The following is a 24,079-nucleotide window of genomic DNA, read 5'->3' on the forward strand; positions in this document are numbered from 1 at the left end:
TACAGAAAAAAACCTAAAGCATTTCATAAACATGAATTCATTTCAAATTTGAATGAAGAAAATTAAGATTTCATTTACTTCCAAAGTATTTGATTCCTCAAATCTTGAGTAATCTCTTCTCAAAAATCTTCACTAATTTGTAGCTGTCCTCTTGACTTTAATGGCAGCTGTCTTAATCCCAATTTAAATGCAATTTTTGCTTTTTGTAAGATTTTTTACAAGATTCAATTGGAATTAAAAAACATTATCTCTCTAACATCTGATTTTTTTTTTTTTGGTAATTTTATTGAAGGGAAGTTAAGAGAAAGGATACAGAAGCACTTACATGTACTTCCCTCCCCTTGTCTGGTATGTTATAATAATACAATGGTATGATCCCAACTTCAGGTACTGCACAATCTACTTCAGGAGGACAAGTAGAATACAGAGCTCTGTCTGGAATTTGCTACATGGCCTGGTATCATTTCGTTGGCCTTATCTGGACTAGTGAATTCATTCTTGCCTGTCAGCAAATGGTTATTGCTGGGGCCGTGGTTACTTGTTATTTCAACAGGTGAGTGCAGAATAACCCCTGGATAGTTTTGGGGATTTTCCAGCAAATAGTTTCAAATAGATCACAATTTATGTCAAGGAAAAATAGTCTCAAATAGATCACAATTTATGTCAATATCTGAAATCCAATTTACCATAAAATAATTTTGCTTGTTGCAAGATCTTGAGTTAGATTTTACAATATGCATGATAATAATGTGACTAACCCCTACCTCTGGAGATACTGGGCCAAACTGAGCCTTCCTATAAACCATTAGAGCCAAGTTGACTCCGGTGGAATTACCATTCAGAAGGCATAGGCTGCATTTGACCCTTTTGCAGGAGGCTGCATTAGCTCCAAATGAGAAGCCATCTAGAGTTCCTTGGTAATTTCATGTATTCATAGGCATTGACTTTTTTGTAAGTGTTCACCCCTGCTCTGGGTTTTCCTTTATTCTTACTGCATAACTGCCTGGTGTATTACTCTTTTTTTCATTCTGTGCAGTTATTTTCAGTCAACTGTAAATGCTTTAACACCACTGTTAAGTATTCAAAGATGTGTAAACTAGCTTCCTTTAATTTTATACTGCCCTGGAATGTAAATGTGGAGGAAATGAGTAAAAGTAAAACGAAATTGAATTGTTTTAATGCACTCATTGCAGGGGAAGACTTAAATCTCACGATACGTGGTTGAATTGTTTGACAATGAAGAGAGTGGTAGCCTGATAACATTTTCCCTCGTAAGTATTTTATGAGCTCTCACATCCTCATTGCTCTGTACTTCTGTGCCCAGTGATGAAATTTTCTGATCTGTGAAAAACTCTGACATTTAAGGCATTTCTTTATTTTGTATTAGAAGAATATATCAATAACCTCAATTTGTTAAAAAATTAACCTTGGAGGAAGGTGGTGTGAGAGTGAGGTGGGGAGCCTGGCAGGAGAGGGCTTGGGGACCCTGGAGCACTGGTGGCAGCTGCCCAGGACCATCTGGCTGGGCAGTTGGGAAGGGAGGCTTTAGGCTTCTCCAAAACTTAGGAAGCAGCTTTCTGCTGATGGTCAGGATGTATCCCTGGATGTTTCAGTGCCTGATCAAGAGGCCTGCTGCCTCCAAATGGTGTTTTCCTCTCAGCGCAGCAGAGACGTCTGTCTGCAGATGTGGCTCCATAAAGTTTTCCTGCAGCAGCCAATGGCCATGCTGTTCCAGCCAAAGCAGCAGGGCTGGAAGATTGGTAAAAGCCAGTGTCCACCACTGTTTTAAGCAATGTTTTACCATCCCATCCAAAAAGTCAAGGCAGGACAATGTTTAACATCATTTTGGGAGCCCGTTCCAGACCAGGTTCTCTACACAGCCAACAGTCGTGCCACTGAACTGGTGCTTAGGTAAAAAAGCAAAACCTACAGTGTTGCTTTTTAAAAAGTTGAGATCCGCAGAGTGACATAGTCTCACAATACTGTTTTACATGGCATGATAGGACCTGAAAAGGGAGGGACTTGCATTTCTGATGTCATCTCCTTTTTTCCTATTGAAGCTCTAAATGCAAGAAACTTGCATGGCTGAGCTGCTGTGGATAGTGGGCTGCTCTTTTCTTGTAAGCACGTGGAGGAACCTCAGCTTTAGCACCTGAATGCTGGGGCACTAAAGGTTCATTTAAACTGGCTTGAGAAAGCACGGGAAAGCCAAGTAGTTCTGCTGAGTTCCTGGGCTGTGTGCTGCAGTGCATTTTGGTACATAAATCCCCATATAAATCGCCAAGGCAAAGGCACTGTCCATATCTTGTTCACACAGAGCAGGGAAGCACCTGTAGAAACTGCTGTGATGACATTTACTGCTCTGTTAGGGGCTTCCGCTTTCCAGCTATTTTTTTACTGCTGCAGGAACTGGCTGTCGAGTACAGAAGGTTCCTGCTCCGATTGTATTGAAATCATTTTGTACCTCTACCATCGAGCTCTCCTCTTGCTTGCCAGGTGACATGTACTGTGTTGAGAGAGTTGTGTTTGGAAGAAAATGCAGTTTTTCTGTGGTGGTAATCCCTTTTCCTGGCCTTCAGGCTGTCAGCACGGATCTGCAGAGACGAAGAGCCGTGCAGGAATGGGGAGGGGATGGTTAGCTGCAGGAGCACTCACACCATCAAGGGCAAGGGTTATCTCGAGCTGTTCCAGCAATTCTGAGCTTGTCTGCTGTGTGTTTTTAATGTATTCCCTGGGGCAGCATCATAAAGGCATGTCATAAGAGTTTGTTTATGGTATCTTACAGAGAGGCTTTCTTCTTTGCTTGTAAGTGCTCCGAGGAAATGGTGTGGCCTTTCCCTGCGGAAATCTCCTTCCAGAGCACACACAGCAATGTGCTGCACGGCCAACAGCCACGGTGCCACTGCAAATGGGGAGGGCTGAGGGTCACTCTGGTTGGATTAGCTTTGCAGGTTACATATATTTGACCTGTAATACCATGAATGAAAATAGATTTTACCTTCTTTTATTGTAGATGAAACATGAATGCATTAATGGTTTTATTAATCTATTAAAATAAATAGAATTCTTTCCTTAACGATTACTTTTTACAACTTGTGAAAAGGGCTCAGTATTTTAAAAAACCTTCTTTGTTACTACTGGTGTTTTACATGAAGGTTTATTTTCACCTTGGTGTGCTTAGGTGTTTTGTGTGTAATTACCTTTCAGGGAGATGAGGTTTTTTCCCTTCTCTGGGATTAAAGGAAGGTGATATGGTAACTTGATCTATGTCACAGGCATCACTGTCCTGTCCATGTCTGAGCTTATTTAGTAACTCCCGTATGTCAGTGCACAGGTTTGAAATTAAGGAAGTCTATAAGCATTTGCAGGATTCACATTCTGAAGTGTTCAGTAGCACAACTTCAACAGACATGAAATACACACATCTCCCAGTAAGTCAGAAATGAAAGTTTATGGATTGGCACCAAGGTCATTGAGAGTTGAACTAGAACCAAATTTTTAAAGGCTTCCTCTTCCCTCTTCAATTATATCTGCAATGTTTATGGACACTTTTTGCCCTACTTACATACTTGACCTAAAAGAGCCATCAGCATGTATATAGTCAGACCTGTCCCAGGTGTTTTTGAGATCAGGTAAAAGGGCAGATGGACATACAGTCAGTGTGTTCTCTGTTAGTCTGATAATGTCTCTTTTACTACAAATCTTGTAATTTATTGCATTTGTTTAAAAATTGAGCTTTGTATTTACTTGAGGAGGATAAGATTCATTCCTTAACACTTTCAAAGTATTTTATGCTAAAGGTTTTTTTAGGCAGTCTTTGAAACAGGTGAGGCATGAGTGAAGAGGACTGTAAACATAGCTCTGAAGAGGACAAGATTTTAAAGAAATGAAGAAATGCCCTTTCTCCTCCCCCTTTCAAATGTCTGTGTCTGTTGGGTGTGTCAAGATTACATTTTTTCTTCTCACAAAACCAATGTTTTTAAAATGAAAGCCAAGATGCATGTGTGATCATCTGATTCAAGGAACTTAGCATTAAAAAAAAATTGAGTGTCACAGAGCTCACAAGAAAATAAGACAACTGGCAGTACTGAAGAAAGAAAATTATTAAAAGATAACCTGGTATTGAATACAGGTCCACAGGATACTGGAATAGTAGTGTTCTATGTAAATCAAGCAATTTCTTGGTAATATAAAATAGAAATGCCAAAGAGGAAAAGAAAGCTGTGGCCCTACTCAGTCTTATAGTTTTCCCTGATAACTTGAGTGCATGCAGTGGATTTCACATGCACAGAATTCACTGTATAATATGAACTGCCTACAAAATTCATGCATATGGCTGACTGTGCTTGTGCCAAAGTCACTTCAGGATTGCAGACATGTACAAAGGTGGGTGAAACTTCAGCCTTAGGGGTAACAGGAGTAGGTGGATGGTTGAACCAGAAGCATCACCAGTTGTGTTTAGCCAGTTTCCCGTGTTTCCTACTCTGAGCCAGAATTATAAGGTAAATCTGTTCCTTTTTAATCTGTTTGGAAGTAAAGCAAGAAATCTTAACAGATCCTATTCTTGTGATAATTCCTTTGCTAGGAAAAGAAGATGTGGAAAAGCATGGGTGAGAAAATGTGTAAAAATTTATTAAAACTAAGTTTCACATTTTGACATTCCTACTCATTATTCAGTCCTGTTAAAAATAACAAAACCCTTCTTCATTTTTCTCTTCACTAGCAAGTACAGTATTAAAATGAGTAAACTTTCTCCTTTCTGTGTTTCTTATCAATTGTTAAGCTTTAACTTGCAGAAACTTAATAATGTGTATTCCAAGATCAAACTGAGTGTCATATGTAAAGTGGTGTATGGGGGAGAAGGAAACAGTGGTTCAATATGAATAGAATAACTCATCCATATTGCAATGTATGTGTTCCTAACAGAGAAACCTGATGACTTAAAAAAACCCAACCAAACTGCCTTATTCAGTATAAAATTCCACTATCCCCCAAGCTGTTCCCCTAGTTGTAAGATCAAAAATAATAAATACAGCAACTGCTTTTCTGGAATTTCCTATTTAAAATAATGTGGTATATTCACATATTTAAATACAACTTCTCAGCTGCAAAGTATTTGAAGTTTTGAATGAACTGCAGTGATACCTTCAGGATTCTTGCAGAATTGTAATACCTATCTTGATATAGTGTGTATAATATAAATCCTTACTGAAGTTAGGATTTAATAAAAGTATAATTTTAGAGCTTTTCAGCTTTTTATTGGTGCCTTTTAATTTGTTAGTTTCCTGTGAAAACCATTTATTTTTTCAAGAAAACAAAGATTTTGAAGGAATCACTTCTGAACACAGGGCTTCTTATTTGTGATATGAGGTCTGCTCTTTAGTCAAACTGCTGCTGATTCTATTGCCTAAGTAAATTTTTAGTGTTGGGCCAATTGCTTGAGTTGCTTTATAGATGAATATTGATCAGTGTGGTTTTTTTTTTAATCCTATGAAACAGTTTTTAAAGAAGTAAGGGAGTGTCTTTAAGTTGATTTCCTAGGTTTTATGTAAATTCTTGAGAGCTGTGTCATACTGCTGTCTGTAAATAACTGACATTAAAGTGACCTTTATAAAGGAACCAAGAAAATAAAACTTGTATTCAGGCCATATTTTTTGTCTTTGCTTTTTGATTTTGGCAGAGACATTATTTCTCCAAAATAATACAGGTTATTGTGCACTAATAGTACAAATTTTTAGTCTAAATTATAATTCTAACCATATAGTACAATATTCCTTTTTGTGTGTGTATTCCCTTTTAAAAGAAATCCTGTTGAGTGAGAACAAACAAAAACAATTCATCATTTGAACAAAATATAAACCAAAAGTTGGCCAAATTGCAACTATAAAAGTAGATAGCAGCTCTCAATTTTACATTTGAGAACTTGTAATTTTTTTCTCGTTTTAATTTTACCTCTAAGCAAGAAATGGTGGATTCATTCCCTCAGACAAAAATCTTGCAGAAACAACAGTCAAATGAAAGATTGGAGCAAATAAGAGAAGTGACAGAAACTGGAGAGGGGTGTTCAAGGAGTACTCTCAGATATTATTCACTTCTGTATTTTCCATTGTAGTTTTTTTCCTAGATATTTTTCCATTACAGGAAACAGTCATTGCTTAAGAACTAAACTAATCCAATGGAATTTATAGACTTCGATGTTGGGTGTTTTTTTTACTAAGGTGAACACTGAGATGAACTCAGTAGAAAAACTGGAGTAGCTCAAGTAGGAAAGGAGATAACAGCTTAATCCTTAAAATTTTGACATACTGAAAAGACACAATGCTTATCTTCTTAAATAAGTTTCTAAACCATTTCTAAATTGTTTGCTTTTCTTTCTAGAAATAAAAATAGCCCACCACCTCACCCAGTCCTGTCTTCCATATCAGTTCTCTTTTGCTGCCATCTAGGAACTGCTGTCAAGGGCTCATTTCTAATCACAGTACTGAGAATACCAAGGATTGTTCTTTTGTTCCTTTATAATATCCTAAAACAAAAGGTAGCTATATACTTCTGAAACACTATTAAAATAGTAATTAAAAGGTGAGATTACGGGGGGGGGGGAGTGAAGAATATATTTCTTGCTTAAAACTGGATGATATTACATGGATTTTATATTTTATCCTGTTTTCTTCATTAAGAAAGCTTTTTTTCCTCTCATCTCAGATATCAGTGCTTCCTTTTTTCTCTCAACTCAGATATTTTTAAAAGCATAAAATACCAGTATTTAAAGCACCCTTTAATTAGTCTTTATATGTAAGGTTTTTATGAAGGGCAAAGGAAAAAAACTGGCAGAATGCTCTATTAAAAATATTTTGCATCATAAATTTTTAAAAAGCAAATGTAAGAATATTGTTGGATATAAGATCTGTTATAGAAAATATTTCATCTGCTTTGTAATATGAGTTTATAGAAAGAGTATATGAAATAAGAACTATTCCTGAGATTTGTGTAGTATCCAAAACACATCTTTTAAGATATATAAAACTTATAGCTGGGCCATTTTGAATGTTTTTTTCCTTCTTTTTACCTTTCATGCATTGCCACATCTGTTATCTTCTGCTGGAAACATATCACTGTACTTCATTCTGGCACTTTGGCAAGGATGAGAGGTCTGTCATGCTCCTTTTAATAAGATAGAAAGATGTGGATGTTCAAGTGTCTGGGTTTATGTCTTATGAAAGTTTTGGTTCTAAAACTTGGTGAGTTGTGTAAACTAAGAACTTTGTATCAAGATGATAGGTGGGATGACTTAGAATTCTGCTCTTAGAGAAAGCAGAATAAGTGGGTTTACTGGGTGCGTGGTTTTGTAATCTGAATAACTGTAGATTTAATTAGCAAAAAAAGATGATTTGTGTCTGCAGCAGTGTGCTACAGGCTCCTTTTGGTCCAGTTCCCAAGCATTCAGCTGAGGATGTTACATGACCCATAACTGTAACTGCTGCTGAAGAGGCTAGAAAGTGCTGTGGCCAGCTCTTGTCCTCAGTCCACAGAAGGATCCCCCCAAGAGTAACCTTATCCCTTCTCATGGGGGAAAGGACAGAATGTGGCCCCTTTCATTGAGGCCCTTTCCATAGAGGGCCAGAGCAGTGGAACTGAAGGATGGAGAAGTGATGCTGCATTCTTGGAGAACTCACCCAGACTTCACCACCTTTGCAAAAAATGCTGCTGTTCTCTGTGAACAGAGGAAAAGTCAGGGGTCTGCAGGTAAATTTACAGATAGTTTCTACACAGCAGTCTTCAAGCAGAGTCAGAGAGGAGATTGTAGTTGGAGTCCCTTGCTCTAGGCTTTTAACAAACAGTACTTACTGAGGTAATACAGTTTTAGTACAATCATTTGTCCAGCAATACATGGCAAGAGTAAAGTATTTCTCTGTCAGGAGTTTGCATGTACAGTCACCATTTTAAAGGATTTATTCCTGGAATATTTTCATGAACCTTTTTGGGAAAAGTTGGGAGGTTCGTGGTTTCTGCACAAACAACGGGAGTTGTTGGGATCTGAGTCTTCCTATAGTTACTGGAAGATCTCTACTTTCCAAATTAAGACAAAAACATTCTGATCTCTTGAAAAAGAAAGTTAAAAAGACTCAAATATCCCTGAACTGAATTTCCTTTTGTTAAGAAAAACAGCCAGTTAAATTTGTAAGGCTACCATGACTACCAAGATGTCTTTTTCTTGTCTTGCATCATTGTGATGAACAGTTCTGAGCTCGTGATGTGATGGGGGTACAGGAACATGAAAAAACCAGTGAGCTTTATTGCTCTGTTTCTAGTATGAAATTAATATAGATCAATGGTTTAAGAATAGTCTGTTCTACAAGCTTTTTCTTCCTGTCCTGAAAAATGTATGTATGCTCTGAGTCAAAACACATATATATGCATATAAGGCCTTCTACCCATGCTTTTTTTTTGTTCATTAGGGTACCAGTCATTTCAGAACTGTGAGGGGTTTTGATAAACAAAAAAGTTCAAAATATGTCAGTGAACTCCCTGATCACTGCAAAGTACTGTAAGGGTTACTGACTTGCCTGCCTGTTTTGTTCTCCAAGCAGCTGTTAGCTCACAAAGCTGCTTGCAGCACTTATTTTCTTTTCCCAGAGAAGAATCTTCCATCTAGAGGAAGAAAAAAATGCGTACAGCTCATCAGTCATTAATACTGAAGGGTCTGAATTAAAAACAGTTCTTATAATCCTAATGGAAATATCTGCTGCCTAAGTGAACACTTTATTAGAAGGGTCGGACACCTGTAAAGCAAGTTTTTTCTAAAATGGCAGTTTTGTTTGAGCCTAATTATGTGTTCAATAACCAATCATTTCATTTTATTGCAGAAGAACACAAAGTGCCTGTTCAAGTGCTGTTTCTGCTGGTTTTGCTGCCATGAAAGTTGCTTAAGACCCTTTAACCAGGTTTGATCTGTCATCTCTGTCACTCAGCCTAGTCTGGACGCTGCGTGTGGGTGCCAGCCCTGTGACACGGCTAAAAGGCTACAGCCAGTGCATGCAGGCCAAAGTTTCAAGCTAGACACCTAAACTAAAGAAACAAAAAAGCCTTCAGGTGCAGATGGAACTTGTTGGAAAGAAACAGGGAACTGACAAACATGTAAGATGCAAGATTTTAGAGAACTTTTTAATACAGCTTGACACAGCCCTTTCAGAGGGCCACTTGCTATTTCTGTAGGTAAGAAGACAACATTTTGTTGAGATGTGCCAGACAGACCACTGAAACACAGAGGGTCCAGGTGGAAAGAAGCAACGAAGAATTAAGAAAAACACCTGGAGATGTGTGTTTGAAATAGATACCGTGTTTTCCACCTCTAAGTCTTTAATAAACTTGAACTCCTGACTGATTGCCATTATCAGTATATCTGGGAATATGATCCATGACGTTAGGAGTCTTGTCTAAAAAGTGTTTTTATTGGAAAAGGATGATTTCTGACATACAGCAATTTTTCTGATACTGGACACTTATTTTTTCCTTTTCTCCAAATTTTTTCCAGCTTTATGTACATAACTATAAATAATAGGTTTTTCTCTTTGTCATTCCCCTTTTTTTATCTCTGGTGACTGTGATATTCTTAATGTGAAAGGGAATCAGATGTTCATGCCCATTCCTAACTCTCTGACTGCTGAGTTCTTTGTTCTCATTGCTGAAGGCCGTAGTGAAGTAAACAAGACAATTCTCGTAAAGGATCTGACTTGTCCTCTTAAGTATGTGCATAAGTTTGATCTTGGACAGCTATGAAGAGAAAGTTTTTAATTTAGTTCAGCCTAGATTAAATACTTGTGCAGTGAAATCTCTGATGAATTTTCCAGACTTATGTTTTCTAGGTAGGTCTTATGGTCACTGACTTGGTGAGGAATATCAGAGTTCATTTTGATTCCAGGCTTTCCATTTGCAGTTACCCTTTCCCCTTGACCTGGCTTCCTGCCTTTCAAAGAGATATCCAGCATCTAGTATTTACTTTCTGCAGCTGTTGTATGCTATGTGTTTGTTAAAACAATTAATTACTGTAATGTTCTTCCTTTTGTTTCAGAAGGCCGTATTGTAGCTCTTGTTCCCTTAAAAGATTTCCTGTTTCCTAATCTATTGTAGGCAAATTTCTGTTTTTGTATGAGTTGCGGTTTTTAACCTAATGATCATAATACAGTGTTTGCTGTTAGATAATTGTTTGAATACCTTTTTGGCAATGGTTGGAGAAGAAGAATAGGTTTTAATAGAAATTTTATCTGTATGAAGGGCTAACATTGGTCTTAAGTTATTTCATTTCATAGAGTAATTCATGTATCTAATTAGTTTTTTCTCTCCCCCTTAATGAATATGTCCAAGCCTATTTATTAAAAAATATATTTTTACTAAGATTGAAAATATTAATCTTTAGTTTTGTAAAATCTGTGGCCAAATGTAAGAGGGGAAAAAAAAAGGAAAAAAAATCTCCAGTTTTAAGCAGCTTTGACATATTGCTTGATTCACAGAAGTAGTAAACTCTTAAAAGCTCTTACTGAGACTGGTGAAAGCTTCTGGGAATAACCTTTAATTTTCCCATAGACGTTGAACATGGACTTGAGAGTAAGACTTGGAGGAGTTAAGAAATTGCTTGTACCTACATTTCTAAGTTCAAATTTTGATTTTTGTATGAGCTGAAATCACTGAAATGTGGAACAGCTGTTATAAAAGTTGGTCCAAAGATCATTGTGTACTTTAACATTCCTTACTATTTTGCCTTTTATTCTAGTATTACTTTCACTATAGTAATAAGCATATAATTAACTGAAACTCTAAAAAAAAAAAATCCCATCACTTCTGCACTACTTTCTTTTCAACCTGTTGTTACACCGCTTAGGTGATTTAAATTCTTTCTGCTCCTTCATTCACAAGTTTAATCAGGATTAAACAGAGTCCCTTGTTTTCCCTCTGAGAAACTTGCAGATGAGAAACAGGTGCTGGAGGAGGTAACCCTGGTGATAAAGTGCAAGCTTCTTTCTTCCCATGCAGAATGAACCAAATGCTCTGTTAGGTTATCAGAGAGTACTTCTCAGGCTGGAGTGCCATCTTGCAGGTGGGATTTAACACTGACTTTGATAGTCGCATGCGTCCCTGAAATGACTCATTCTGTGCAGGCTCAGCTAAATTTCTTTTCAGCTCTCTTGGCAGTTAACTGAAACAGGCCAAAAAGTTACCCTGTCATCTTCCCATCATGACAGAGTGCTGAACTGGATTCTCACAATTGCCATATTTCCAGTGGTGGCTGTTGGAGGAGGGGTAATGTAAGCCCAGTGTCCTGTGCAGATTGCAATACGGATAATTACATTCTGCCTTCCTAAATTTCTCTTGAGTTTGCAACTGGATCCTGTGCTAAACTGTGGTGTACTGTTGCTATGTGCTGTTAAACAGTTCACTCCTTAAGCTGTTCCATTTCAGTCATGGGCAAAGTGATTCATGTGTGTGTATAATCCATTAGTAACAATTGTAAAGCACTCTGGGTTCTGTGGCTGAAAAGTGCTTTCTGAATATAGAGTCATTATCCTTACTTGACAATTCTGTTTGCCAACCCTTGTCAGAATTACCACAGATTTTTCATCTTCTGGCTCTGATGGCTTCAGTATGTTCCAGATAAACATATCCAATCATCTCAAGTAAAATCTAGGCTATTGAAATTTCTCTGCTGTAAAAAGAATATACCATTTTTTAAATGTGGTTTCAGAACTACAAGGTCCATGTCTCTCCTGCTTTCTGAAGTTGTAGTGGCAGTCTTAACTTTTGATACATCAAAGCACTCACATACTTTCCCTTTACAGCCCTGTTGCAGGGATTATTTTTTTTTTTTAAGCAGTGCAACTATTTCAGGATAGTTTTGCATTTCTGTGTTTGCTTTGTGTTCATCTGCAGCCAGTTGGCAAAGGGGCCACTCCAAAGTGCAGTGCCTGGGTTTCTAAAGGAGCTGCTGAGCAGTTTGTGGTTTCTCTCTTTCCATCAGTGCAGTTACTTGCAGTGTAGCCTTCCTGGCCCTGTGGCAGCCGTGTCTGAATTCGGCACCGTGTAGCCTGCATTTGCTACTCCTGAGACCTTCCCTCAGACTGAGAGCCAGCAACTGTCTAGTGTAATAAACCAGGAGCAAGTCTGTCTAATGGTTGTATATCCATGGCAGTTGGTTTTCTCTTAACTTTGGATGGCAGCCTATCAGGATGTTGCAGTTAAATGTCTTGTGGAGAATTCACCTAGATAAGACCAAAACTTATGCATGTTAATGTAAGCACAGTTCTCCTTTGCATGCCAAACACATTGTGCCTCACCCCATCAAGTACTTCTTTTTCCTCCCAAAAACAATACTGCATTTTAATGTTACTGGCAAAATTGCTTCTGGATATTGAGCTGAATTTTCAGTCCTCTTGAAAATACAGTTGAATAACTTGTTAATCTTTAGTGAAATTTTATTTTAAATATGTTTATTTTCCTCGTAGAGGCTTTATACATGTGATAACAGGAAATAAAATTCTTTAGGTCTTTACTTGCTCTGTAGGATGAACCATGTAGGGGATAGAGTTGAACAATGCTGACTAATTCTTACTTTGATACCTCTCTCTTCTGCAAATATAATGTGGAATGGAAATAAATGAAGGCTATACTTTTTGGACTGCTTGAAAAAATTGAGGAGGTTATTGAAGGGTTTCTTACAGATGACAATTAGCCGAAGAATCAAATATAACCATTTCTGTATTAGTTGTGTGCTTATTGGTTGGAAATGGAGAAGGAGAATAATCTCCTTGTCTTTGTCAGCCACAGGGCAATAGCCTTTAGTTAATAAGGCTGCAGAAAGCACAGTCAGTCCTGGAAAGTGTGAGATGAAATACTTGCACTGGAAAGAGGGGGATAAATGCTGTTGTACAAGTTGCTGGTTAGGAGATCAGGCTTATTTCACAGGAGGGACTGGAATATCCTGTGACAAATGAAGGGTAAGAGCAAGCCCATTGGCATCTATGGGACAGTAGGGTGGGATAAGAACCAGGCAATATCAGCAGAAAAATGACTAGATGTAAATTGTTCATGAGTGAATGTTGTCTGGAAGTTGGAAGAAGGTTGCTAAGGACAGAGGGACAACTGTCTAGGATAGCTCCAAATGTAAGGGCTGGGAGAGGGAGAAGTCCTAAGTGGTTTAAAGAGGGAGCTTTCCACTTAAGAGAAGATTTGTATAATGTGCTAATCTGAAATAGCCAGGGACTGGAGTGGCTGGAAGTCCCTTCCAGTCATATGTCCTCATCTCTTCAGTGGGACCACACAGGCCTGCGTTGCTCTCTTTCCAACCCCTATAATTTCCAACTCATGATCCAGCTTTCTCACCGGGTCATTAACTGTTGCACAGCAGCCACAGAAATGTCATTGCCTCTTGCTACCATTGGATTTTGTTTTCTGAGGGGCCTCCACTGGCAGTGGTGGCACTTGAAAGCTAAGACACTTAAAAAGGTCCAGCCTGAGCTGCACTGTGCTGCAGTGGGTGTAGCTAACCAGGGCAGCCCCCAGGAGAGATGGCAGCAACAAGATAAGATCAGACTGAAAATACCAGCAGAGCAGAAAAAACTGAACTGGGATGTGAGACCAGCATGTCTCCTGCTTCTTTTTTAAGAAGGTTCTGTTGCTATGGCAATTCTCTCTTCCCCAAACTCATTTTATGAAAGCAAGCCCTAGAATGGAGGACTGAATTCAGCTGTTACACAAAGTAGCAATTATTCTCAACAATTGGAGAACTTACGACCTGGATCTGAGCCACAGTGCCTTTCTCATGAAACTAGCCGGTCAGTTTTTCCAAGACCTTTGACATTCTGTGTTATGAGGCACAGAAGGATATAATCTTCAAATAGGGGGTTTTTTGCATACTGTGGTATTTGGAAATATATAAACATTCACATTCCTTATTTATTAATCCCGACACTGAGAAATCAGCATCTAGTTCCCAGGCCCCAGAAAAGCCAGAAGAAGCTTGTTTTCTTCAGAGAGGTGGCGGTACAGGACCAGCTTGCTGGTGCAAGGATGAAGACTGCCTCTGCCCCACAATCTCCCATGCCTTCTGATCAATCATATGATATTGATGCTCTTATCGCTTGCTTGTCACCGTATCAGAGACTACAATTGTAAAATATCAATTCATAAAGGAAAGATAAAAACATAATAGCTATAATATGTATATAAGGATCAGACTTAGTCTCCTTCTAGCTCAGTATCCCATCTCCAACAGTGGCTGTGAGTGAATGCTAAGATAGAACAAGAGGACATTGCCCTGCCCCTGTGCTCTTTCTGAATCTGTTTTCAGCCTAGGGATTTCTTGAGCTGAGTGTTTTCTGTGTGTTTAATATCTCTCAGCTGATTCCTTTTCCCTGAACTTCCCAGTCTCCCTTGAGCTCATGCGAACTTTTAGCAGCTAAAGCATCCTTCGTCCAGCAGTTCACAGTTTACAGATTTACAGTGAGAAGAAATACCATCTGTTTTCAAATTTGGCTTCTACTACTTCATATGGTTCTCCCCCTGCCTGGGTTTTGTCTGGAAGCAGCAGTGATCCATCTAACCCTACCTACCCTCTCTGCATTTCTCATGAGTTTGTAGCCCTCTTACTGCATCCTCCTTCAGTTATCTCTTTTCCAGACAGGGGAGCCTGGTGTTCCCCAGACAGAAGACATTCCATACCTTTTGGATCATTCCTGCTGACCTTCTCTCAAACATTTTCAAGTCCACTAAAGCTTTTGTGCATGGAAAAAGAATGCATTCTGTAGAAAAACACAAATAACATGTTTCTAAATTTTATCAGGTTCTTAACTGACCATGGTCTACCATCTTAGACTTCTCAATTGTCTTTAATTTGAAAGGCATTAGATTGTTGTCCATACCCTGCAATTGCAAAATTAATGGGATATCTAAGCTTTTTATTCCAAAGTCCAAAATTATTTGCTAATATTGATAATAGTTCATATGTGTTAGGTGTTCTCTGGTGAGTAAGGATGAGAAATCGTTTGAGCTCCTTTCTGTGCCGCACTGAAGTTCATGGAAGCATACATTTGCTGAAATGTTAGACATGTTTTGTTAGTGAGAACGTGTAGATTTCTGTGTGGCTGGATAGGACCAGGGCATGGGGTCTGTATGACAAACTTGGGAATTGTGAGGAAAGTGTATGGAAAAGGATTCTAGGCTGAACAAGAAACCTTCAAATATTTTTTTTCTCAGAAATGTTTTTGGGGTTTTTTTTGCGAAAAGGTGGAGATGACTTGGCTAAATCTTCAACTTGTGCTAGTAATATTCTTGCTTTGCCTATGTCTGACTAGTTTTGTAGCCTTCAGCAGTTCATTAAGTTTTGTCTCTCTCTTATAATGTTGGATTATTACCTGGCTGCCTTTGTGTCTTGAATATTATGATTTATTAATGCTTACATAATTTGTTTAAGTTGTAACTGTTATAAATGCCAGTTTTTATCAACTGGTTTGTAACACGACAAATCCCTGTGCAGGTAGTATACAGTCTCCAGCATTATTTTCAGTCTTTCCAAGATAACTGTTCTAGTTAATAAATATCAGAAATTCTTTTCGTTGCACATTCTTTGAATACCAAAGTGCCTACTTCAAGAGTGCAAACAAACGGGTATTTATTTTAAGTTTGGAAACAATGTTTGCACAAGAGCATGTGCACTTTCAACTTTTTGATTTTTAAAACACATTTTTTACAATTCGTAAATGAATACAAAATCTCTGTTTAATTTATTGGCAAAATTTATACTGACCTCACCAAATGAGGATCTGCTCTGTGAATTTAGCTCTTAAGGGACAGAAACAAACTTAGAAAACACTTTTCAACTTCATGTCTCAGTTCCCCCGTCTGTTTAATTGGAATGATGAAACAGACTTAACTCACAGGATGTTATAAAGATAAGTCTACCCATGTCTGAAATATTCAGTGACAGTCACAGATGGAAGACAGAGGGAACTTAAGGTGAGGCCACCTCCCCTATGCCCAAGTCCTGGGCCAGCGATGCTGGCACTGGCTGATCTCTTCCTGCTGCCACATCCTGGGATGTTATGGTGACAGCACTCTGCTGGGAAAGGAACAGCATTAGGATGAATGAAACTTAGCACAGAAAGCATGTTTTCCTATTTAGGAATTAAGCAAACTTGCTTGTTTAAACAGATTTTTATGCAGATACTCTGTGTTTCTATAGAGTTCATTGGAGTCTCTGATTTTGCTTAGAGTAGACAATAAATCCATGGCCTTTATTTATATTTTTTCCATCTATTGATGTATTTGCTACCATGCAAGTACAATATTTACAGAATGTCACTGCTTTTTTGCTTACTATTAGAGAAAAATTGTCTTTTTTCATATAAAATAAATAATATCCACAGTAAAGAGACAAAGAATCTTTGCATTTAATGTCTTCCTTTCTCTGTAATACTTTAAGATAATGTCAGTATCTACAGTATGCTACACTACAGTATGTTACAGAAATTGCTCTGGGGTAAAACTGGACTCTACAGAAATAAATTTTCTTGCCTTCAGATATCTGAAGTTATTTTATATTTTGAATTTTAAGTAAGAAAAACCAGTTTTTTAACAGGAAGTATTTTCAGTAGGCCAGTATAATTCATTTTCAGCAAACCAGTTATGGGCTGCTTTTATTCACTTCCAGGTGAAGCAGAAAGTAATGTAAGCACCAAGCACATGTTGAGGTGTATCAATTGCTTCAGAACAGTAATCCCCTGCATGCTGTGGTTCTTACTGACCATACCAGATGTGACTAAAGGCTTTGTGGCATTATCTGCCTTCTAATATTTTGAGTAAAGGGAAACTACTCATAAGAATTGCTGGTAAAACCCAGCATATATTTCAAGTATTGTTAGTTCTGCTTTTCTTAGCTGATACTTTGGACATAGTTTCATTTTTCAAACCTTGTTGAAGAGTTCCATAAATGGGACATATATGTCAATTTATGCACAAATGTGAAAATAATCAAGTCCATGAAGGTAAATATTCTATCCTCCCCACCTGTCCAGGCAAGTTTCCACAAAGGGAAATGTAAAATTTTCAATACATTGAAAACCTGGGAGTGCCTCTGCTGTCTGTTGAAGTTCAGAGTGGGGTGGAGCTTGTGACTTAAGAGTCACTGGCCTAGTCCAGGGTCCTTCAGCTGTTCTTTTCCAGTAATTTCCACAGTTGGTTTCATCTTTCATGAAAAGGTTTATTTTATGGCTATAACCATAAGCTTGAATTTCAGTAGCATATAAATAGTTTGAAAGCACTATGTATAAAAGCTTTTTAATCATCAACTTTTAATGACTTGGTAAATACATAACTTCATTATTTCACTTACATAGTTTGCCAGCAATCTTGAAGATAGATAGCAAATAAGTTTGGGTAGTGTGACTCCAGGTGTTTTGTGGTAGTTGTGTCATATTCATTCACAAAATTAGGGTAGAGAACTTCGGCGTTTTAAAATAAAATTGATAAAGGTGGGTTCAGAAATTTATTTAGTCACTATTGTAGCATTTGCTAATAGTGGAAATTATGTAGAAAAACTCTTGGAAGTTAGAAGCATAATTGTTATAGTAACTTTAAATAAAATTGATGTATTATGCAACATAACTCTTTATATTCATGAAGTCACTATTTCCAAATAGAGTTTAAGGCTTTGCATTTTGCTGAAGTAAAATCTAGATTACAAGTCTTTCCTCTCTCACTGCATTATTGTCTTATCTCATTTCAGCATGCATACACAACTATGGCCATAAATGGGACAAATTTTTGTACATCAGCAAAGGATGCTGACTGTATTTTGGCAAGGAATTCTGCTAAACTTGCATCCATTAGCTGTTTTGGAGATTTTCTCCTGTTTCTAGGAAAGGTAAGAGTAAGAAAAGTACTGTTTGGTAAGAATGAAGTGAAAATCAGTTTTGATTATCTTTTCATATACCTAAAGTAAATAAGGTTTACCTTTGTTAAAGTAAACAAAGTTCAGGAGAGAAGAATGTTTGAGGAATTTAAACCTTTTCATAGTCTTTGCAGAGTTATTTAGTCGTATTACAGTAGTGTCCTTGGAGCCACTCTTGCAGTTTTCGTTGCAACAAGTCTTTGGTAGATACATAGCAACAGATTGACTCTGCCCTATGGAATTTACACATGGAATTGAAAACTGTGACAACTATGTGATGCTGGAAACTGCTCAGCTATCTCCCAGCTGAGATGTGCTGCTAAAATATTGGCTGTTATCTATTTGCCTCAGGGTTTTTGGGGGGTATTTGGCTTTTTTTAAGGAAGATTTCTACATGATTAATGAGGCTGCCCTTCTCTCTCGCTACCCTTTACAGGTGTTTGTTGTATGTTTTACTGTTTTTGGAGGATTGATGGCATTTAACTACCACCGGGAGTTGCAAGCTTGGGTAGTTCCTCTGTTGCTGGTTGGATTTTTGCCTGCCTGATGTCCCACAGCTTTCTGTCTGTGTTTGAAGTGACAGCAAATGCCATGTTTCTTTGCTTTGCCATTTATATGGAAACAAATGATGGAACTGCAGAGAAGCCATACTTTGTGGATCAGGAGCTGCTGGTAAACCCCACTTATAACAGCAAAGATATTTGAGCCATTCTAAGCTTTTAAATACCTTTTCATTCCCCAAGACCTAGTGATTTGAACCCGCAGTCCATACTATTTCCTTTCCAACACCTTAGAACAGGATGGATTCAGGGTTACAAGTGGTACGTTAATTTATAAACTGAAGTAAATGGGTTCCTTGACTCCTGTGTGCTTAGCTATGATCTGCTGCCTTCTTTTAGATCATACTCTGCAAGTAGTGGGTGATTATTTGGGCCTTATTAGATATATCTTCAATATATTGTTGGTAATTAAAAAATATAAAGAAATAGATGCACTAGCTGCAGAAACTGATCCATGGGGTACCCTTAGATTAATGTTTATATTTATTGTGACTCACTGTATGATGAAAAAAGTAAACAACAAGGTGCTTCTTGTTGTGAGCAGCAGGTCAGGGATCCATTTCACATCCTATGGATGCTGTAAGTCTGAAGAAACTTCATGCAAACCTGAGTTGCTCTGCTTCATACCTTTATAGATTCTTTTGCCAAAACACTGTCTTCTGTCTCTTGATAAAATTCTACTATCTCTGGACTGATTGTTCTGTGTCTTTACCCTTGTAATTACCATGTTGTATTACCATCAGTGTGTTGTATTACCATCAGTATGTAGCTAATAGCAATGGAGAGCTGTATCTGAAGCATTTGAATATATATATGCCATCCCTTTCTTATTAAGAGAATATCTGAAGATGCATATTTTTTTTCTTTTCATGCTATTTTTACTAGTTCTGTCTTTTCCTCCATAAACCATGCAACAAAGAAAATCTTAGTGATTCATGAAAAACAAACTCAGCAGCCAAAGTAGCTCACATGACACGAATGTTCTGGATGGATTTCTTCAGGACAGTATCTGAATAACTGGTTTGGGGTTTTTTTAATTTTACTTTTTTAATGCTGCTGTTAGAGTCTCTGTAATGTTCATAGAATTTTGTTGAGAACAAAAAAATCCCCAAAACCAACAAAAAGGCACCTAAAGATAGGCTTAACCCTTTGTACAGAAGAAAGCAGATATATATTCTTTGGCTTTGGTTCAGAACAGTACTTACGCACATGTCCTGGGTAGGAATATAACTGAATGGAAAACTCTGAAGCCTTGACCTCTGTTCTTCCCTCTTTGTTTTGCCAAATGCTAAAATACTTCTTAAGCCAATTCTCCTTCATGAAACAACCAGAGGCTTTCCTTTCTCCACTTCCACACTTTGTGGTAGTTTAACTCTGATCTTTATTCCTTGTAATGAGCCGTGCCCTAGGGCCGTGGGTGAAGAGAGGCTTTCCCACAGGGCTAAGGAGTCTTCCAAACAGGACAGACTGTGTACCCTTTTACGGAAAAACTGGGGGCAGCACATCCAAACTCCTCCTCATTATATGATCAAGAGTAAGTTTGCTCACATAGCCAAGAATCTGGAGTTTCCCAACACATTTGTCTGTGTTACAGTCGGGTTACAAACATGCTGGGGGTGGAAGGGAGGCTCTGTGGCCCTCAGGACAATATGCAGCAGTGGGCGGAGAGCCGGGTGAGGGGTTTCATACAGCCAGAGTCCTCATTCCTGCAGTAGGAGATGTAACAGAGATTCTTGGTTCATCCTTCTCAGTTGCATTCATCACTTTTGCTGCGTCTGCAGAGTCCCTCCTGGTATCACTCAGTGCCATCCAGCCAGGAACCAGCTACAGTTTCTTAGCCCCAGGCTAATTATCTTCCTTTACCAGGTATTTTTATTTACATAATGGTTTGCTTTCCCAAATGATCTCACCCTGGTTTTTGCTCGTAGACCTTTGTGAGTCAGAGTAATAAGTTAACAGAAGGGCGAAAACACAGAAGCACAAGACCTTTCCACGATAATGAAGATGGAACAGAGCTCCAACCTATGGTGAGAGAGGAGCGTTGGATATGTATTTATCTGCCAGCTAGTGTGTTTGCCTTTATGTCTCAAGAAGAATGGATGTAGGTTGTCATGTATCTCCTGATGTCTCACAGCAACCAACTTGCTGTACCCAGTATCCTGTTTTTTCTTCTATTGCTTTCCCTCCTCAGGAAACCCTCTGCTGGTGCAAAATGGATGGATCAAATATTTCTTCTCATCCTTCTTCCCATTCCCCATTGTGCCCAGCAGAGGAAGAGAAAGTCTGGACAGTGGCAAGGGGGTGGGAGATGAATGCTATTCAGATAGCCTTTCACATGCCTGCTGTAGCAAAGTCAGAAGAGTGGTAGGCTGCTTAACGTCATGGCAGAACTGCTGAAGTTCCAGAGCTGTAATATCAAGCCTAGAGGACTTCATTCTCCACCCCCACCCTTTTTCTTTCTTTCTTTCTTTATCAGTATATATATTTATTTATTATTACTCTGTTTTATGCTGGAGTAACAAAGCTGAGGTGCCAGAAGGGAGTGTTTCCCCACACCCAGGCTTGGGAAAGCCCTGAGAGTAAACACTCACTAACTGACATCTGAAAAAATATTGCAGATTGCCCAACCTGAGAGGCTGTCCCAGCAAGTTCAGAATCAGGACTGATTTTCCCCAAGCATCAAGGGGGCCAAGTTAGGGCTGCCAGAGAAAGATTCTGCAGCAGCAGCTCCTCTGACACCTACACGTGCTGGGCACTACTATGAGTGTCCTCTGCTGTCACAGCTATTAACACGAGTGTAACAGATGTCAGTGATTTTTCTTGATCTGCTTTCCAGAGGTGCCAGGCTCAAGCCAACTCTCACACAATTCTGTGGGCATTCTGCTATAGGCAGAGCCCTGCTCCCATTTATTGCTACAGTGGGGGATAGTTGTGCTTAATTTGGATCTGTTATTGCATTCTTCAGTAATTTTTTGCCAAGCGCAGAAACCAGAGAGTGAGTGGGTGTTATTCCCTGCAAGAAGATTGTGGATTTGAGACACAAAATAACCTTAATTGTTTTCCCAGTTTACTCTTATGACATTTAAATGCAGAAACAGAACTAGTGCTACACATTATTTACTCCTTTTTTCTCTCTTTGTAGACTTGAATGTGAAGCACATAAGAATTACGAAAGCAGAGCAGCAATAGCAGAAACAGTCATAGAAGAAAAGTGAAGGTTACCAATACCCCAGACAAAGTATTAGTTCTCTAAATCTCTGTTGTACTTTCTGCACTGGTAAAATGACACAGTTTGTTTGTACAAATAAAGTATTTTGTGTCATCACATCTGATTTTTATTACTACACTTGCTATGATGGTCTGAAAGTTGTTAATAAACAAACTCCTTGTAAATTTCTGTGTTGTCTGACTGAAGTTACTAAGTCAGCAAGATCATGGAGCTGTTCTTTTCAGCTTTTTGGTATGTCCACTAACGGGATTTTCTTCACGCTTCTCTGGAGTACTGCGCCAGTCATCCCTGGATCAGTAAATGTAGAAATATTTGTAGAGGAGGCACTCTGAGATAACTGTTTCCTGATTTATTCTGCATATCTGAACAGCCAACGAAGGAGCTCATTGATGGAAACTGAGCTCATTGATGGAAATTACCCTTGATAGAAATTCTCTGTAGTCAAGATAAGTAGCAGTTATGAGGTAGGTGTTTCTTTTAATTATACTCTTTTGGGAATGGTTTTTACAAGTTAGTATCATAAACTACCCACCAGCTTTTCTCCAAAGGGCAGCTGAGGAATAGTCCTTGGCTTTTTTTGTAAATAAAAATAAACAACTACCTTCCTTCTGCAATTGAAAACATGAAGCAGAAAAATTTGTATCTCGATTTAGAGCTTGGCAAAATAGTAGATGACAGAGATAAAACAAGAGGACAGACATGAGATAAAAGGATGTTATAAATAATACTTTATAGAAATGTTAGCTGTAACATGGGTGCGAAATATGTCATCGAGGAGTGTAGTGACTGTCAGGACTCTAGTCAGAACAGAAACATGATAAGTGTAGACACTTTTAGAAAAACTAACTTGGTAACAGTCTGTCAGCATTTTCTTGTGAGCAATTTTGAGGTTTGTTTAAACTTTGTACCTGGATAATAATTATAGTACACGTCATGGGCTCCACCTCATTCTGAATATGGGGTAGTTTTAGATTTTACTCAGTGGCACATTTTATTCTCTTTGTTCAAAAACTCTTTTGTTTGAGGTGGGAAGATGACTCCAGGGATTTCAGTAAAGTACTCATCAGCATAGGAAGTGAGACATCACTACAGGTGACTCAGAAGGTGCCTTAATGAATAGATTGATAAACCCTTGATTAGTCAGAGCTTGGAAATGACACACAGAAAAGCTCATTGATGGCCTGAATGAGAAATCTCTTTCAGCTAAATACTGGTCTCCTGCCATTGAAAGGAGACGAGTTAGCTGTTAGGGAATGCTAAGAAATACTTTTTATTCATCAGTTAATTAACTTTAGTCTAATTTAATATGAGCCACTTCAAGAAATTGTGGAATATGGGATAGATGATGAAAAGGGGAAAGAAATAGATTAATTACTTTCTGCCTGGCAGGTGAAGCTGATAATCTACTGTCTGTGACTCGCCACCTTTCATTATTTCTGGGTATTTCTGGTGTTTGGCTTGTGGATGCTGTGGGAACTGAAAATCCTGATGAATAAAAAATAGCTCTCTAACCCTGAGAAAATATGCAGATGTGGTACTTCCAAAGGGGCAAAACATTTCCTCTGCCATGGGTCCCAGTAAGATTGCTTCCAAATAGTCAGGTCTTCACAATGTAAACATGTTGTTTACTAATTTACAAAGTATAAGAGGTTTGCTTGGAAGTCAAAAAAAAAAATCAGTTTTTATTACACATTGGGGATTTCTTCCTGTTTGTATTTGATACTCACACTGCATGTTTTGGCCTTTGACTCAGGAACTCTCTGGTGGAAAAAAAGGAGGGAAATTTTTATCTAAGTATGTCCTTGTTTTCAGACAATGCCTCCTTCAGAGGTTCCTTCCTAAGCTCAAAGACTCTGTGATTCTGCTCATTGCAATTATGATGCAGTGGCATTGCCTTCACTGCAGCTCTGGAGTGGAGAAAGGACACAACTTTTGGGTTGACTTTTAAAGAAGGAAGGTAGTAAAAAATGCCAATTAAGCTGGTTTTGAGAGCCATGTATATTATTACAGAAGACTTCCAAATATACAGCTTTTAATTAAATTTGTATACAAGGATAGCTTTATAGCTCTCAGGTAGAACACAAGACCTCCCAGTCTCACATACATTATGCTAGCAATTGTGTCAACAACCTCCAGCTGTACCATTCCTGTATGGCAGGAGTCCTCACCTGAGTTAGGGGGATAAGGCACTGCTACAGAAGCTGATGCTATTTAGTGCTTGTTTCTGACTGCTGTCTTCCTCTTCCCCTGCAGGATATTGTAGTCAGGCAACTATAAAGTAAGCTGTATGTAGGTACAGCTCCTGGGAATACAGGAGCTAGTTCTGATGGTGGTCTAAGCCACTTTCAATGATTT

The 24,079-nt window shown here is 38.4% G+C and overlaps 1 protein-coding gene across 2 annotated transcripts; it reads left to right on the forward strand.

Annotated features, from left to right (window-relative positions):
• Positions 1-358: 358 nt before the first annotated feature.
• LOC116790723 (choline transporter-like protein 3) lies at positions 359-21,891 on the forward strand. 2 transcript variants are annotated; one of them, XR_004358469.1, is made up of 7 exons: positions 360-553; positions 6,379-6,535; positions 8,865-8,942; positions 17,771-17,908; positions 18,372-18,607; positions 20,424-20,522; positions 21,638-21,891. XR_004358469.1 is itself a non-coding variant. In XM_032695977.1 (5 exons), the coding sequence occupies exons 1-5, from the start codon at positions 372-374 to the stop codon at positions 18,480-18,482; spliced, it is 666 nt and encodes a 221-aa protein (XP_032551868.1). In that variant the 5' UTR covers positions 359-371; the 3' UTR covers positions 18,483-19,186. The 2 variants fall into 2 exon arrangements, 1 of the variants encoding a protein (XP_032551868.1); XM_032695977.1 differs by lacking the exons at positions 20,424-20,522; positions 21,638-21,891 and having other exon boundaries at positions 359-553; positions 18,372-19,186.
• Positions 21,892-24,079: the final 2,188 nt, after the last annotated feature.

Source organism: Chiroxiphia lanceolata, chromosome 9, assembly GCF_009829145.1.
Source record: "Chiroxiphia lanceolata isolate bChiLan1 chromosome 9, bChiLan1.pri, whole genome shotgun sequence".
Taxonomy (NCBI): domain Eukaryota; kingdom Metazoa; phylum Chordata; class Aves; order Passeriformes; family Pipridae; genus Chiroxiphia; species Chiroxiphia lanceolata.